Below are 16,233 nucleotides of genomic sequence, written 5' to 3'. Positions count from 1 at the left end.
GAATTATGCAGTGCCAGATGAAAGTTTGGAAATACTTTTTTTCAATTGTAAACCTACTCACAGACAAAGGCAATGCGGAATAGGAATTTGTGTGTTGTTCAGTTCTCTAAATTAGGATTAAAATCATTCATCAAGTTGACGCAGTCATGCATAATTTTCCAAATTTATAAAATGAATCCTGTTAATTAACATCTTGTGCTTCCTTTTTTTTTCTTCCAGAATCAGCAATAATATCCGAGTAATATTGACCCAGGTCTTGCTCATTAATATAAAAATAAATAAATAAATAATTTAAAAAAAAAATATATATATACATATATAAAAGAATTGTAGCAAAAATGAATACAAATGACATTTTAATTGATATTTTGATTATACATAAGCAAAAGTTTCACTGAAAAACTACACTCAACATTTACCGTATTTTCTGCACTATAAGGCGCACCCCCAATTAATGACATATTTTAAACTTTTTCCATATATAAGGCGCACCGGATTATAAGGCGCACCCTCAATTAATGACATATTTTCAAACTTTTTCAATCACAATAGAGTAATACTCAAAGAAATAACAATAATAACTCAGATAATAATAAAAACTTTCAACAGCATAATAAGTCAATGTCAATATGAGCAACCTTGTTCAACTGTAAACACACAAAAGAAACAGGTCAAGCTTACTTTATCACTTCATTCCCCATCTACCAATCCCAATCTCAAAATCGATCCATATATAAGGCGCACCTGATTATAAGGCGCACCGTCAGGTTTTTAAAAAAAAAAAAAAGGCTTTTGGGTGCGCCTTATAGTGCGGAATATACGGTACTTTTAACTTTCAAATGGGTTGATTTCATTCGACGACGTATAATCCCCCCAGATATAAGACGCACTTTTTTTTCCCCAAAAAAATGAATATCAAAATTATGGGTGCAACCTATAAATGGTAAAAAAAAAAAAAAAAATCGATATCATTTGAGAAAAAAAATCATTCATAAGCCACATTAGCCAGTCTTGGCGCACAGATGTGCATTTCAGGTTTGAGTTCCTTCAGTTTAGAAATCTGTATCAAACAAGTAGCCCGCATCAATTAGTAGCGCCTAGTTTCATAAAGGTCGATGACCCCAGATTTCGAGTCTTCCTTGAACTTGCTTGTAGAACATGGAAGGAAAAAACATTTGCTTTAAGGGATATCACGGAGATAAACCAAGCTTGCGTGTTCAAAGCAAATGAGTTTGGAAAGTGTGCATATTTGCGCAGGTTAGTCATCAGAACAGGAGTTGACATTATACAGGTTGACTCATTCCAATGCGTGGTGCTGAGGTCCGGGTCATTTGGATGGATACGCTTACGGTAGCTTGGCTGTTTGGGGACTAGCGTAGCCTTTGCCTTTCTACGCTAGCACAATTGATTTACGAAAAAAATAAAACCTGTTTTTTTGTTGTTTTGTTTTTTTAAAGGACCTACCAGGTGCAAAGTAGTGGTAACCGTCACACGGAGCGAGATTAGATTTTGCCAAAAATCATTTCAATATAACCCTCCCGTATTGTGGAATCACATTCTTGAAACAGGTGCGAGCAAGGTCAAGAAGAGTATAGAAAAGGGAGGAAGCAGCTTGTGATCTAAAGCATGTACAGTACCACAAGAAATTGATAGTGATGGCACTTACAATATTGTATATAGATATTAGCTAGCTAGCGCTAATATCTATCTACAATATCTATCTATCTAGTTACACAGCCATTCGTTTTAGCCAGTTAGCTAATATCTATCTTAGCTAATATCTATTTTTGCGAGTTAATGTAATATCTACCTTAGTTAGAAACCGAACATCTAGCTTAGCTTGCTAGTTAGCTGTCTGTCCATCTATCTATTTCAGCTAGCTAATTTCTATCTTTGCTAGCTATCGATCGCAAATGTTAACCTGACCTAGTTAATATCTAACTGTGACTGTCTGTCTTGGCTAAAATCTCTCTTTGCTAACTTATATCGATCTTAGCTGTAGCTAATATCTATCTTATCTTGCTAGCTAGCTGTCTGGCCATCATCCATCTATTTTAGCTAGCATCTATCTTTGCTAGCTAATATTCATCTTGGCTGTATAGCTCATTCCTAACTTAGCAAGCTAATAATCAGCTTAGCTGTTTGTCTCTCTGTTACAGATTGCTAAAAATCCATCTTTGCTAGCTAATATCTATCTTGGTTAGCTCATATCTCTTAGTTTGCTAGCTAGCTGTCTGTCCGTCATCCATCTTAGCTAGCTAATATCTAGCTTTGCTAGCTAATATCTACCTCAGACTAGCTAATACCTATCTTAGTTAGCAAATATCTAGCTGAGCCATCTATCTTAGCCAGTTAAAATATCTTTGCTAGCTTAGCTCATATCTCTTAGTTTGCTAGCTAGCTGTCTGTCCGTCATCCATCTTAGCTAGCTAATATCTAGCTTTGCTAGCTAATATCTACCTCAGACTAGCTAATACCTATCTTAGTTAGCAAATATCTAGCTGAGCCATCTATCTTAGCCAGTTAAAATATCTTTGCTAGCTTATATCTATCTCAGCTATATAGCTAGCTGTCCATCCATCCTAGCCCGCTAATATTGATCTTTGTGAGCTAATATCTCTTAGCTAATAGTTAGCTTAACTATCTGTCTGTCTCAGCTAGCTAATATCTAGTTTCGCTTGATGGCTAATATCTATCTTAGCTAATATTTGGCTTCGATAGCTTGCTTTCTGTCTATTTAACAAGTTTGAAAACTGTTGAAACTTTGCTAGCTGGGCTGCGTTCAGGTGTAATATTTTAATGACAAAAATACATCACATACCCCATTTTGGGGGACATTTTGCTCCCACTCACCCAATGCACTTGTTTTCTCGTGGCGAGAGCCAACACAGCATCACGTGGGGGGAACGTGTACAGGGTACACAGTACAGAAAATGATACAGTATATGAAAATAACAGCTTATAATATAAGTATATAAAGACAAAGCAAATAGGTGGTGAATGAGAATAATCTTTTATTGGTGTAATTCTGGGGAGATCTCAACTACATCCAAAGAACCAGCACATAGTGGGTCGGACACGGCAGAGCCCACTGATGTCACGGGAAAAAGGGGGAGGGGCAGATGCAGTTCAATTAGAGTCAACTCTAAAGATTGTGAGGATATCAAGAAGAGTCTTGCTGGGGGAGAGCCAACAATCACTTGACGCAGGTGAGAAAGACCCAAAGAAAAGCGAGCAAAAGGACGCCGCCGCGCATAGTCCGCCGGCTTCGTGAGGAGCTCGTCCTGGAAAGAAATGCGTGTGTTTTTTGTTTTGTTTTTCAGGAGGGGGCGGAGCAATGGTCAACTCCATTCAAGCGGTAGTGTCTGTGGGCCACGTTGAGGAATAATAAAAAGTGAAAAGGTCATCGTCTTTTGTTTTTTTTTTTCATCTTGGGTTGGTGGGACACTGTGAAGGTGCATCAAGGTGGATCATTTTCATCCAAAGGAAGAAAAACCGTCGTTAATATAGAACAACAACAATAAGCGAGGGATCGTCCTCGTAATAATCATAACAAGAAGAATAATAGCAGTAATGGCGATTAGTCATGACAGGGATTAACAATCACACCCGCGGGTTGGCGCCAACAACACGTCGTTGGTACGGAGAGCTTCAAAGATGCGGTACAAAGTCCTCAAGAGTTATCGAGGGAAGAAGAAGAAAAAAAAAAAAGAAGCAACTTCTGGAATACGCACAAAATCGCAAAGGCCTTTCCGATAACGCTCGACGACAATTCCGACTCCCGAAAATGATTGGAGGACGTAGCCCAAAAATGTTTCCCCTAAAAACGCCTTTTGAAAAATATTCTGAAACTGTAAAAATATTTATAATAACAAAAATCCGCCTCGTCTATTTTTCTTTCAAACGACCTTCCCGATTGGCCGGGTTCAAACCCGCGCTGGTTAAAAATCTTTTAGTGTTTAATCCGAGTACCGTTGAAGTAAGGAAAAAAAAATGGGAATGAAAGGAGTAAAATTCCAAGCAGCGTGGCAAAAATACCAGTCTGAAAGAATTAGCCTGGATCGTAAAGGAGAATACCATCACAGAGGATTGTCTATTTGAAAAATTGCCATTAAAATCTCGACGACGATGGGGGACGAGGGGCTAAATCAAAGAAAATAAGTGCTGGAGTTGCTTGCATAAGTAAAATCCACAAAAATATTGAAGCGTACGACGTGAAGATCATTTTTTGCTCTCTATATTACAATTGTTACACGCGTCCTCGCCCTCGCCGCCGCTTCCCGACCCCCAAAAATATATAGAATAGCCATCCTCGGCTGAGCTCCCCTTTACCTAAGATGGCGCTCGCCGCATCTCAAGTCGCGTAGAAAATATACAAAATTATTCTCCAAATTTCTACTCTCCTTCTAATTGTTTTCGTAAGTATTATAAAAATATACAATTCTCCGATAGCAAAAGCCTTTAAAAGTCACATCTGTTAAATTATTCTCTCCCTCCGTCACTTTTAAGAGCTCGACGAAAACAAGACACCTGAGCTGCGGTTACGCACGCCTTCCTCTTCATCCTCCTAATACATTCAAAAATCATCATCGTCGTCGATTCCAGACGCGTCCGTCCCGTCATCCCTCCCCCCGAAAACAAATCCAAAGTCTCACAAAGGAATCCGGCTTCTCGGGGCGCGCCGCCATCACTGGTCGGCCAGACGGTTCTCGTATTTGCTGAGGATGTTGCGGCAGCGGCCCAGTTCCTTGCGCATCTCGGCCACTTCCTGTCGCAGGGCGGCGTTCTCGCGCTCCAGGTAGGCGGCCCGCACCGAGATTTGGTTCTCCTTCAGGCGACGCGCGTCCCGCGAGCGCTTGGCCGCCTCGTTGTTTTTGTAGCGCCTGCTCCAGTACTTCTCGTCCTGAGATGGCCGACGGACCGGGGGAAAGAAGAAGAAGAAAAAGGTAAGGTGGAGGAAATCCACTAAATAAATCCGATAAATCAAAAAGAAGAACTAAAATAAGAGGGAAAAGATACTTCAAAGGTAGAAATTAAATGAGCTGACAAAATTACTCAAAATGATTTATACATGTGAGAGAATTAAGGCATGAAAAATTATGAAATTAAGCAACAAAAAATCATAAATAGAATTGCCCAATTCAAATGAATGCTTATGTTTAAAAAAATGACAAATTCAATCACAAAATAAAATGAACCACAAATAAAAATACAATAAAATAAATGGGTGAAACACAGCTGAATTACTAATAAAGAAAAGTATTATTTACTAAAAAAAAAATACCTTTGAAAACAATTTTAAAAAACTACAAAACAAATACAGGAAATTAAAACAAAATAAAAAAAGAAAAAAAACGATACTTCGAATGTAGAAATGAAATAAATTCACCAAATTACTTAAAACGATTTATACGTGTAAGAAAAATTAAAAAATTAAGTAACACATTTATGCAAAAAATAGAATTGCCTTATTCAAATTAGAGTTCAGTCGGAATACTCATGTTAAAAAAATTGACTATTACAAAATAAAATTAACTATGAATAAAAAAACAATCAACTAGATGAGTTAAAACCAAACAACAAAATAAATGAAATTCAGTATGAAGTTACTGAAAATATCAAAATATAAAAGTAATACAAACCAAATAAACAAGATTACATTAGACATAATTTAAAATGAATACAAATACACACAGAAAAAAAATGGATGAGCTAAAGTAAAAAAAATAAAGACAAAATATTTAAAAAAAACAAAACTTCAAATGGTTATGAAACAGAACAAATTAAAGAAATTAAGTCAAGAAAACTGTATTATATTCAAAATAACTCTGTAAAATAACTTGAAATTACATAAATAATTGTAGTACATAAATGTAATCAACAATATTCAAAATTAATCAACACAACTCTTACAATTAAAAAAAATCAATGAGAATTCTCTTCATAAAATTGCATTTCAAACAATACTAACTAAAACAAACCCTGAAAACAAAATGACTCAGTAAAATGCTAAACAAAATAAAATAATCAAATTAGATGAGTTAAAACCAAGTAACTCAGTAAAATGCTAAACAAAATAAAATAATCAAATTAGATGAGTTAAAACCAAGTAACAAAATAAATCAAATGACTTTATAATCAGAGCAGCAGTTAAATCACTCATAAAACAAAACAAATTGCATTTATGAAAAAATAAAAACGGCTACCTAACTTAGATTTTCTGTAATATTTTTGAATTGCAAATAAAACAAAAAAAACACACAAATGACTAAATCCATTTGAATGTCAATACAATTCCAAATGAACTCAAATATGGTTTTGGGATGGATTAGATAAACATCTAATTTATCGCTATCGGGCCGATACCTGCCCTCGAAATGACAAGTTAGACAAACGGAAAAATTGACATTCATTCCATAAAATTTCAAGAAAAAAAATGCTATATTGGGAAAATATAAGCATTTCTTTACAATTATGTCATTGTTTTGTTTTATTACTGGTATCAGTACTTGGTATCGGTGACAACTTGAGTTGAGTACTGGTATCTGATGTAAAAAAGTGGTACTGAACACCCCTAATATATATATATATATATATATATATATATATATATATATATATATATATATATATAAAAACGCTATTTCTACTAGAGTGTGTGGGTGTGCGGCTAACCTTCATGTTGTCCGGCACCAGGATTTTGCGGGCCTTCTTGACCATGGGCTGCGGCTTGAGCTCCTCTTCGCTGAAAGTCTGCCTGGGGTCGAAGTTCTGCTGGCCGGGGCCGTTGGACAAAACGATGTCCGAGGGATCCATGTCGAAAATCCCCACCACGTCCGGCCCGGCGCTGGTGGGCGTCAGCAAGGGCGGGCACGAGGACGCCGGCGAGGAGGACGAGGAGGACGGCGACTCGCACGACTCGTTCATACTCGTCTGGCTCCCTGCCAACACAAGGGATGAGACGTCACTTCTACTCGCCCGCGCGAATCAAAACACTGCATATTCAAAGTGCGAGAGTCTCGCCGATTTATCGGCCAATATTAGCTCCTATAAAAATCAGCATCGACATTTTTAATTTGGATGGCTTATTAATTTGCTTTCTGATACAGCCAAATATCCAAATGGTATGGCATGGTCATCCACTAGAGGGCGAAAAAGTACAATTACTATTTAAAGGGACACTGTGTAAGATTTAGACTGTTTTTCACTACGGACAGCAGGAGGTGCTGCGTTTACCACTGTCCTTAAACACAACAAACATGTCAGCCTCTGGAGAAGTGCCACCCCCCATGTAATATTTAATTTAATCATAACTAGACCTGCGATTACATTACAAACATACTGTCGGTCACATTTACAAGTTTTTAAAATGTATAATCATTTGATTTATTCCTTTCCATGAAAAACGGTCTAAATTTTACACAGTGTCCCTTTAAGTGCATGCATTTTTTGTTATTTCCTTGTAAATGGCGTTACAGCTAAAGGTTAAGAAATATGCAGTTACATAAAACGGCCGCCAGGGGGGACAGGAGAGCTACTTTCTACCGTCAAAAAAATGTATTTCCATCTGCCTTAACCGGCGCATAGCATGCATAATTCTTTGAAAGATCAATTAATCTATTACACAAGAAGCGCCACTACTTTCTCAATCAAGCTATTGTCAAGTTGTGAGCGGGGACTCGACGGAGAGCTCCAAACGTGGGAAATGTTATGTAAGCCGCTACCCCTCCCCTTGAAAGCAGTTGAATGGAGTGGGGCCACGGAAGGGGTTTTACCTAAGCCTGCGGCCGGCTTGAAGGTGCGATGAAGCTTCGGCACACAAAGTCCCGCAACACGTGGAGGCCGTTTGTTTTGGACGCGGGACCAAAATAGAGCTGGGAATCGATATTTGCCCGGCGGGGGGCGGGGAGGGGGCTTTGCCGCGCTATTGATGCGGAATGCTAAGCGCAAAGCACACGGGGGAAATGAGATGAGCATATGTCCACGCAAAAGCGGCCGCTCGGCCATGAGACTTTCAGATGAATATGTAACTGTTCCGATGACAATAACAGCCAAGTCTGGGTGGCGTTCAAAGCTGCGGCGCGCGGGCCAAGCGCGGCTCGCTGCTGACAATTTAACGGCCCGCCTAATTGGTGTGAAAATAAAGCTTTTTGAGGGGTTTCAATGTCTCCAAATAATCGTCGTCGAAGCGGTATTTATTTATTTTTTTCACTTTTCAGACTTGGCACACACACACACACACACACACACACACACACACATATATATATATATATATATATATATATATATACGCATCAGAAAAATAAATAAATAGATTCATGAATTTGTTTTATTTGACTTGCAAATAACGAGTGTGTGTGTATGGGGGGTACTATTAAAAAATATCAGGGACAACTAATAACTGTTTTACTAATCGATTAATGTTCATGATTTTGTTGATTAATCGATGAATCGGATATAAGGAACATTTTAATGAGCATCGTTTTGATTTCTCAAATGGAAAATAAAAACACATTTCTTATTGTATTGGATGACTGGTTTGGTTCATCGTAACATCATAAACAATTTTAATATATTGACGTCTCGTTTTGATTTAGCACAAAAATAAAGTCTATTTTGATAAAGGAATAAATAATTAAGGGGAATATTTACTGTTGAGAGTCTAATGTTCTGAGGATTTGGCCGATTTAAAATCTTTAAACAATTAATCGACTATCAGAAATAATTAGCCGTTCAATTGATTATCCGTCGGTTGTCTATTCACCCTTACGCCTCTAATAATCATTCATAACATTTTGGACGTTTCTGGGAGACTTTCAAAAAGGACATTTCTCAAAACCTGGCTCAGCGCTGTTGATGAAACATAACAATCCTTGCAGAATTACCCCCCCCCCCCTCCCCCCGGGGAAGAAAACAAACAAAATAGCTGGATGCATGTCCTCTAGGACCCAAAGATTTCTATGGCGCTATTACTCGACAGCTAATGGATTATTACAACAAATATTTTGACTTTTTTCCACTATTTCATCTTTGTTTTTACATGAAAATAATACTTCTATTTTTACTCTAAAAACCAAAGCGCAACGTTTTCAGCCACGTGACGAGGCAAAGCAGACACCGAATCATAATCAAATTATTCGTCAGCAATTTCCGCATTGTCGATTTGATATATTGTTTTTAAAGCGAATGGAAAATAATTATCTGCGTGATCAAATATGTTAGAAGTCACGCCTTGCCATGGTTAAAGGCTCGCGGAACTTTGGTATGCATCACGCCTTAATTGTTTTGATTTTTTTTTTTTTTGCACTTGCCACCTGCCGCCGGAGGTTCCGCTGGAATGTGCGCGCTCTATCCCCGGGCCTCCAAACTGGAACATCTTTCCCAGCTGGAGCTCCGGTACACGCTCATGCACCGATGAGCCCCTTTGCCCTTCAAGGTAAAGCCAGATCCCATCGGATTGTTTGACGTTAACGCGCCGGGCTCACTGGCGGAGCGGGCCCACCGGGGAACCGTATTTGGTAACGGGACAAAATGGACGCCCAGCGCCCGGTATAAGCCGTGTGATTTTCTTCCAGCCAATCACAGAGGAACGCGAATGATAATGATGAAGTCAATTAATCGGGAAATAATCGACGGTCAAATGAATCCATAATCGTTTTTTTATTTAATTGTTTTATTTAAAGTCTGCTGCAAAAGCGGATTTTTTTTTTTTTATCTTTGTATTGAATCAAATTAAACCATATTGTGAATATTTGCTTTAATGCTGGAAAATGTTTATTGCATATAAAAGAAGATAAATGTTTGGCTTTTTTATGATATGTGAACGACAATTTAAATTTGGACCTTTTGTCCAAATTTGACAACAAAGGTGTATGGTGTCTGAAAATTATTTTTAAAAAAAAACATTATGCAAATCTGGTAAGTTGTTCAATAAACATATGCTTTCAGACATGTCAACAGTTTTTTTTCTGGCAATATTTTCCTCTTTTACTGTAAATATCGGTTATCTTACTCCTCGACTGCTATTAATCGACATCGGAAAAAAAAAATGAATTAGTGTTTGTTTGAATAAACAAACGGCGCTTAAAATGTGTTATTTATCCAATTTATCAATCGATCGACAAAATAAACAAAAGATTATTTAAATAATTGTAAGTAGCAGCCTTAAATTGTATTAATTTCATTAACTCAATCAGTGCCATGGACGAGAGTTCCAATCTTTTTAAAATACTAACTACAATAGAAAATAATACAATTCTTCTCAAATATGTTTTTTATGGAGAGGAGCTGACACCCTTGACTAATGCTTATCTAATGTAATCCAAATGAGCACTGTAGTGATAACTGCGACCATTGGATGGCAGTATTTCCACACTTACAACACAGACACTAGCTACATGTAATTCAAAGTAAGGAACGGAAATCGATCTTTCATGATACTACCCATATTTACATAGACAGAGCACACAATACTTTGTTGGCCTTGGAAGGTGAGCGTAAACGCTAAAAAGACTGTCCCTCTCTAGGTTTCCTTTTCCGATAACGCTTGGCACCGAAAGAGTTCATTTACGGTATTGACGGTTTGTCATTGCGTGACTACGTTTGACTCCATGTGCAGCACTTTGTGTGCAGCAAGGGTTGCTTTCAAGTGCAGGGTAAATAAAGTTAAACGCCGCCGAAACGAAGATGGATTCAAAGTAGCGAGTGTGGCATAAAGGGTTAAAAGAAAATGTGAATAATTGAGCGCGCGGCCCAGCGCATAGGTATTTTCTCGCATTATTCATTGGCGATCGGATGTCCAGAGTTTCCAGCGGCGGCGGCAGCCGTCTTCCTGTAGCCCAGCGCCTTCCCCCACCCCTCCCTCTCCTCCCCTCCCTCCCCTCCCCCGCGGGCTCCTCCTCCATGTGTACCGGCCCGCCCCTCGTTCTCTCACTCCAGCAGACTCAGGCAGCCCGGGCACGTGTGGCGACGCGTGCACATGGCCGTGGCGTGTGAAGCGAGGGGAGATTTAAAGACACGCAATCATAAACACTCCACGCGCTGCTCTCGCTCGCTCGCTCTTGCTGTCTCCTTTCCAGAAACGCTTTTGACCTCCCTTAGCCTGCCATGCCGGGCAAATTATTAATAATTGGCCCAGGTCGAACGCCGACGGTGTTCTTACACCGAGGGGGACATCGATCACATGCAAAAGGCTCGCAGCTGACTCATACTATTTCTATCTCGTGGTCTGTTTCCTCCGCTCCGACGCCACATATCCAAGGGAGCAGAACGGAACCCCGGGGGGGTTCGGCCATTGTTTCGATCCTCGAGTCGAGTTCTGCGCCTTTGTAAGGCCCCGTGACAGTATCTGGGGCCTTGGCTTTGATTCCGCGGGACAGAAAAGCGCTTTGTCACTGTGGTATTTTCGTTTAAAGTTCCCTCGCGCGCGAGCCCGCGGGAACATTACACGCCTCGCATAACCTCGGCTGCGTTTGGAGCGAACTCCTCAATTTCGGGAGACGATCCGTCAGCGGAGGGGGGCGGCCCCCCGTTTTCTCCGCCGGCGCGAGTCAACTCACCGTGAAGACAGTCGTTTCCTCCGGTGAGGCTCTGGGGCTGCGCCACCTCCAGCCCGAGCAGGGACGGGGAGGACGAAGACGAGGGCGACGAGGATGAGGAGCCGGGCGGGGACGGGGGCGGTAGGCACTGGGAGCTCTGGTTGGGCACGGCGGACTGGGAGCTCTGGGAGGGGATCTGGGCCGAACTGGAGCTGTTGTTGCTGTGCACGCTGCCCATTCCGTTTTCCGTCAGAAACTCCTCCAAGTCCATGTACTGCAGCTGGAAGAGCCCCCCGTCCGCCGGGAGGGTGCGGTCCCACAAAAGCGGGCCCAGGAACTGGTTGAAGTTGCCCCCCGCGTTGCTGCCGCTACTCCCGGCGTTGCATCCGTTGCCGCCGCCGCCGCCGCTGCCCATTCCGGTCGTGTTCCTCATGGAGCACACTCCCATAGAGTCTTCATCCAGGTCCATGGATCGCTCTTTGTCTATCAATAAACAGAGGTGCACGGAATTAGCAGCCGATAACCAATCATGTGAATCCTCGGGGCGAACCGAACGCGATTTCAGGATTGAGACTTGTGATTCTTTCAAATGTTTGCCCATTGCGGGATTACAATGTTGGGACTCGGGCGCGACCATTGACATTTACAGCTTGGGAACACCCTTGAACTTTGGTCCAAGGTGCCAACAGTCACCTTGGTGTCCAACAATTGTCCCTCCTGGATCTATTAGTGGAGACGATAACTGCGGGCGCAGAATACAGATTTCAGGAAGGAGAATTTTTCAGTTTCGTTTGATACGCTATATGTTATCGTTCCTATTGTCAAAACTGCAAAGCTAACAGTCACCGTGGAGCCCAACAATTCACCGCACGGCGTCTTTTAGATTTTATTTTGTCGAGACACATATGAAGCCTGAAGGCACCTTTTCCGCCAAGGAGTATGTGCAGGTTCTGCTTGGTATAGCATGTTTTTTCGGGGTTCCTGTAGTTACAGAGCTAACAGTCATCATGCAGCCGAACGATTGTCTTTTTGGTTTTATTTTGAAGAACTGACATGGAGATTTAGGAGGCCCATATCCACCAAAGGGTTTGTTTTGGTTTAGTTTATTATGGCGTATTTTTTGGTTAAATTGTAAAGGTCACCATGAGGCCCAACAGGTCCCCAAATGGGGTCTCTGAGATTTGAATTTGATTTTGGAACCTCAAGGCCCAGTTTTGGTACTGTATGCTTTTTTTCTGAGGGCTAATAGATTGTATCTCATGGGAATGGAATGGAGCCTTTGGATATCTGGCGAAATCCTTAAAGAAATCCGATTGGTAGGCTTAGAGACCAATTTCTACCAAATACCAAGTACATTTTGGCCTGGTACACTTTTTTCTTAGGTCATATTGTCAAATGAACTGTATCAGCGCAAAATAATATTTGGATTAAAATAGAGTACCATCACAGTCATATTAATTCAACTTTGAAACTACATTTCTGGGCGAATTTTACTCAACGTGATATTTCCGGCTCCTTTGCCAATATAGTCTAACTAATGACAATGTGCATCTGTATAAAATTTGAACAAATAAAGGCATATAATGTTTTGCAAACGAGTAACTATAATGCAATCTAACCCCATGGTGCTTCATGTTCCAGTTAATTTGCTCTTAATTTGAAAATAAAACTGTAGTGTCCGCTTACAGTATTAAACAAGATTTGCTGGTACCAGAAGAAGCCTTGTTAAAAATATCACAAACCCCTGCTGACCAAGAAGACCCCAAATTTGCCCAACAGGGTCAATGAATGTCATCTTTAGAGTGAAAAATAAAGCCTTAGGCCCTGTTTTATTCTAAGCGGGAAAGTTTGGTTCTGCGGTTTGATACATCTTGGTAAAGTGAGCCTTTTATTTGCAAATATACACTAACGCAGCCTTTGGATTGGCCAACCGCTCAGGGTAATGAATCAAATCAAAGGGAAACGTGGCTTCGACTGCCCACCTAATTCTGACAGTGTTTTCGTAAGACTCGCTTCTACAAAAACTCCCTCGTATGCTCCCCCCACACCCACCCCCACCCCGCCCACCCTCGCACAAGCACACAACTCACAGATGGAGCAGATGGCAACAGAATTGCAGAATAAATACAAAAGCCAGGACCAGTTAGATATGATGGCATACGCGCGCTACGCAAGTTCCCGCTTATGTCACGATGGCCAGGGATCAGAACGCATGTGATCCTAGACATTAAACATACATTGTAATCTGGATTCTAATTGCCAAGCGATTATAATCCAAGGGAGGGGGATTATAGTACACGATGGCGCATCTGACTTGAATCGCGATGGATTAGCGATGCGTATTTGTACTAAAAGCGCAGCATCAGGTGGAACTGCGACTTATTGGTGGGAGGCGGAGTCACGTGGTGCACAACATAAACAAGAGCCCACCTTTGAGATCACAGGGGCTTCTCAGGCGCTGGTCCCCCTTCATGGGATGCTGGAGGAGGGATTTGAGTCCGGACATGGAGTTGAGGTGACCCCCGGTGAGGGACACCGCCGGCTGGGTGCAACTCCCGAATTGTGGGCTAGCACCTGCGGGCAGGTCCGGGGTGGGGAGCTGGGTGAGCTGCCTGGACATCCTGAGCCAGACGGGAGGGGGGTAGGGGAGGGGGGGCGAGGGAGTCACGGAGAGACACCTGTGAGGTGGAGGTGGGTGGTAGGAGGGGGGTGTGCTTGGAAGGGGCGAGGCGAGATGACCACAGGAGCTACCAATAGGAGTTTGGATGACTGTGCATGCGGTGGGGGTGAAGGGGGGGGGGGGGGGGTGGAAAGAAAGGGAGGGGGTGAGTTGTTTATAGTGCTGCCACTGTAAAAAAATTATAACGAGTATAGTATTAACAGCACATGCGGCGTTTATTACCTTTTTTTGCGATGAGATGACAAGCGGCCTCCCTCTATTTCCTTGCAGGATTGTTCGCCTCGAAGTATTCCATTGCACTCCTCCAGGAGGGGATCATCCAAGTTGTTATTCTCAGAGCAGTGTGGGAGGATCAGATGAGTGGAAAAGCTCACCAAATTTAGTGGCGCAAGGGAAAAAGCAATGCAATGCGTGAAATTGCAACCAAAAAAAAAAAACCCTCGAGTGATATCCAGTTGTTAAAAAAAAATGGAGCGATGGATCTTGTTGAAAAGTCCTCCAAAAAGAAAAGGTGGATCGATGCGGTGGGAAGAAAAAAAAAAGATGAGAAATCGACGAGTGTCGATGTTGTTCAAATGACAAGTTGATGTTTCTCCTCTGTGGGCTCGCGCTCACTTGTCCGTCGCGTGGAAGTGGGAGGAGGGACCGATCGGTGGTGGGAGGGGGTTGCTGCTGGGGTTCGGGGTAGGGGGGGTTCGTTTCCTCCTTCCCTGTCTGTACTCCTTTCTCATTTGCATCCGACGGCTCCAGTCACGGGCACCGTTGTGTGTTGTTGTGTTGTGTGTGTGAAGCTGTCGTCCTCCTCTCGCAGCTCAGATGGAACGGACACGGGTGGCTCACGTGACGTCAAACGTCGCCGAATAAGCCCGGAGAGGGTTGGCCAAAAACGCTTGACTGATCTCCCTTCGAGCTCGTGCTATTATTTATGAGCGACGCCCACTCCCGTGCCAAACCTCGAGGAGACGGCCGCTGTCACTTGTTCTCGTTTGTTTACTCCTCGGGAATAACGCTAGCAGAGTTAGCATAAGCGCTAGCGTAAGGCTAAAATGGCCGACCAGTATAAACGAGCGACTCCTTTTCATATCGCTTCGTATTTTGTGAAGTAGTGACGTTACATCGTGTCTAATTTAGCAACCTCCTCAATAGTAATCCAACGAAAACGTGAGTGTGCACTTTTCTTTTTTTCACGTTGCCTCCCGGTGTACTGTACAAAAGCGCCACGGATCACGTGTACCGGGCACGCGGAGACAAGCTTGTCCGCTCGCGGCTCTCGCTCCGATTGGCTGGGAGCCGGTCGGCTGCGAGCTCTGCTATTGGCCAGAAGTAGGTCGGCCAGTCCCGCCCACTCGGATTCCCTCCGTGCATGCTAGTGCCGCGTGAGAGCGAGTTGGAAGGAGGGGAAAAAATGGCACGAGGGCGGCCCGGCTCGCTCCAGTGTAGCCGAGCACATGCAAAACAGCGCGCCACAGGAATCCAACTCTGCACGGCCCACAGACGGATGTGCTCGAGTTGACAAGTAAACAGTTGACAGGGCGCTGAGACACGCTTGGCGGGTGAATCATTTGCGAGCGCGAGCGCACACGTGACTTCATATTTCTTCAATCTAATCATGATGTGAACTAATACAGGAGGGGCTCGATTAGACATGGATTCGGATATTCGTTTGGAAGTCGTATCAAGATTTGGAAATGCTATCTAAACCTTTTTGATGTACCTCTTAAATTCCATTTAAGTTAACCAATAGTTTATATTTGTCCAAATGGAAGGCGGAATTGAAACCGAGCCCGAATATCAGTCGATGAAAAGATTTTTTTTTTTTTTGATGAGTATGGGGAAGAGGAAACATTCTTTTTACAGGTGTGCGTTTATATTTAGGAACAGCAGATGTTATTTCCTTCAAAGATCAATTAAATTGGTATGCGTGTAAAAATATAATTGTCAGTACTGGAAAAACATGTGCTTTCCTTTGACTTGCAGTAGGTGATACCATGATGAATTTCCGCAAGGGATTGT

The 16,233-nt window shown here is 42.1% G+C and overlaps 1 protein-coding gene across 1 annotated transcript; it reads right to left on the bottom strand.

Moving 5' to 3' along the window:
- Window positions 1-2,994: 2,994 nt before the first annotated feature.
- Window positions 2,995-15,149, bottom strand: dbpb (D site albumin promoter binding protein b). The gene is made up of 5 exons (XM_088411907.1): window positions 14,443-15,149; window positions 13,971-14,309; window positions 11,562-12,023; window positions 6,676-6,941; window positions 2,995-4,903 (listed from the first exon to the last, which is right to left on the bottom strand). The coding sequence occupies exons 2-5, from the start codon at window positions 14,158-14,160 to the stop codon at window positions 4,688-4,690; spliced, it is 1,134 nt and encodes a 377-aa protein (XP_088268033.1). The 5' UTR covers window positions 14,161-14,309; window positions 14,443-15,149; the 3' UTR covers window positions 2,995-4,687.
- Window positions 15,150-16,233: the final 1,084 nt, after the last annotated feature.

Source organism: Hippichthys cyanospilos, chromosome 3 (assembly GCF_059441005.1).
Source record: "Hippichthys cyanospilos isolate Australia breed blue-spotted pipefish chromosome 3, RoL_Hcya_1.0, whole genome shotgun sequence".
NCBI lineage: Eukaryota > Metazoa > Chordata > Actinopteri > Syngnathiformes > Syngnathidae > Hippichthys > Hippichthys cyanospilos.
The sequence above is the reverse complement of the archived record's forward strand: the minus strand, read 5'-3'. Positions and strand labels throughout refer to the sequence as shown.

Coding starts and splice junctions, on each gene's coding strand:
- dbpb (XM_088411907.1), bottom strand. CDS start 14,160: ATGTCCAGGCAGCTCACCCAGCTCCCCACCCCGGACCTGCCCGCAGGT. Junction 6,942..11,561: donor AGGAAACGACTGTCTTCACG/GTGAGTTGACTC, acceptor TTGTGTTGGCAG/GGAGCCAGACGAGTATGAAC. Junction 4,904..6,675: donor TGGTGCCGGACAACATGAAG/GTTAGCCGCACA, acceptor CGGCCATCTCAG/GACGAGAAGTACTGGAGCAG.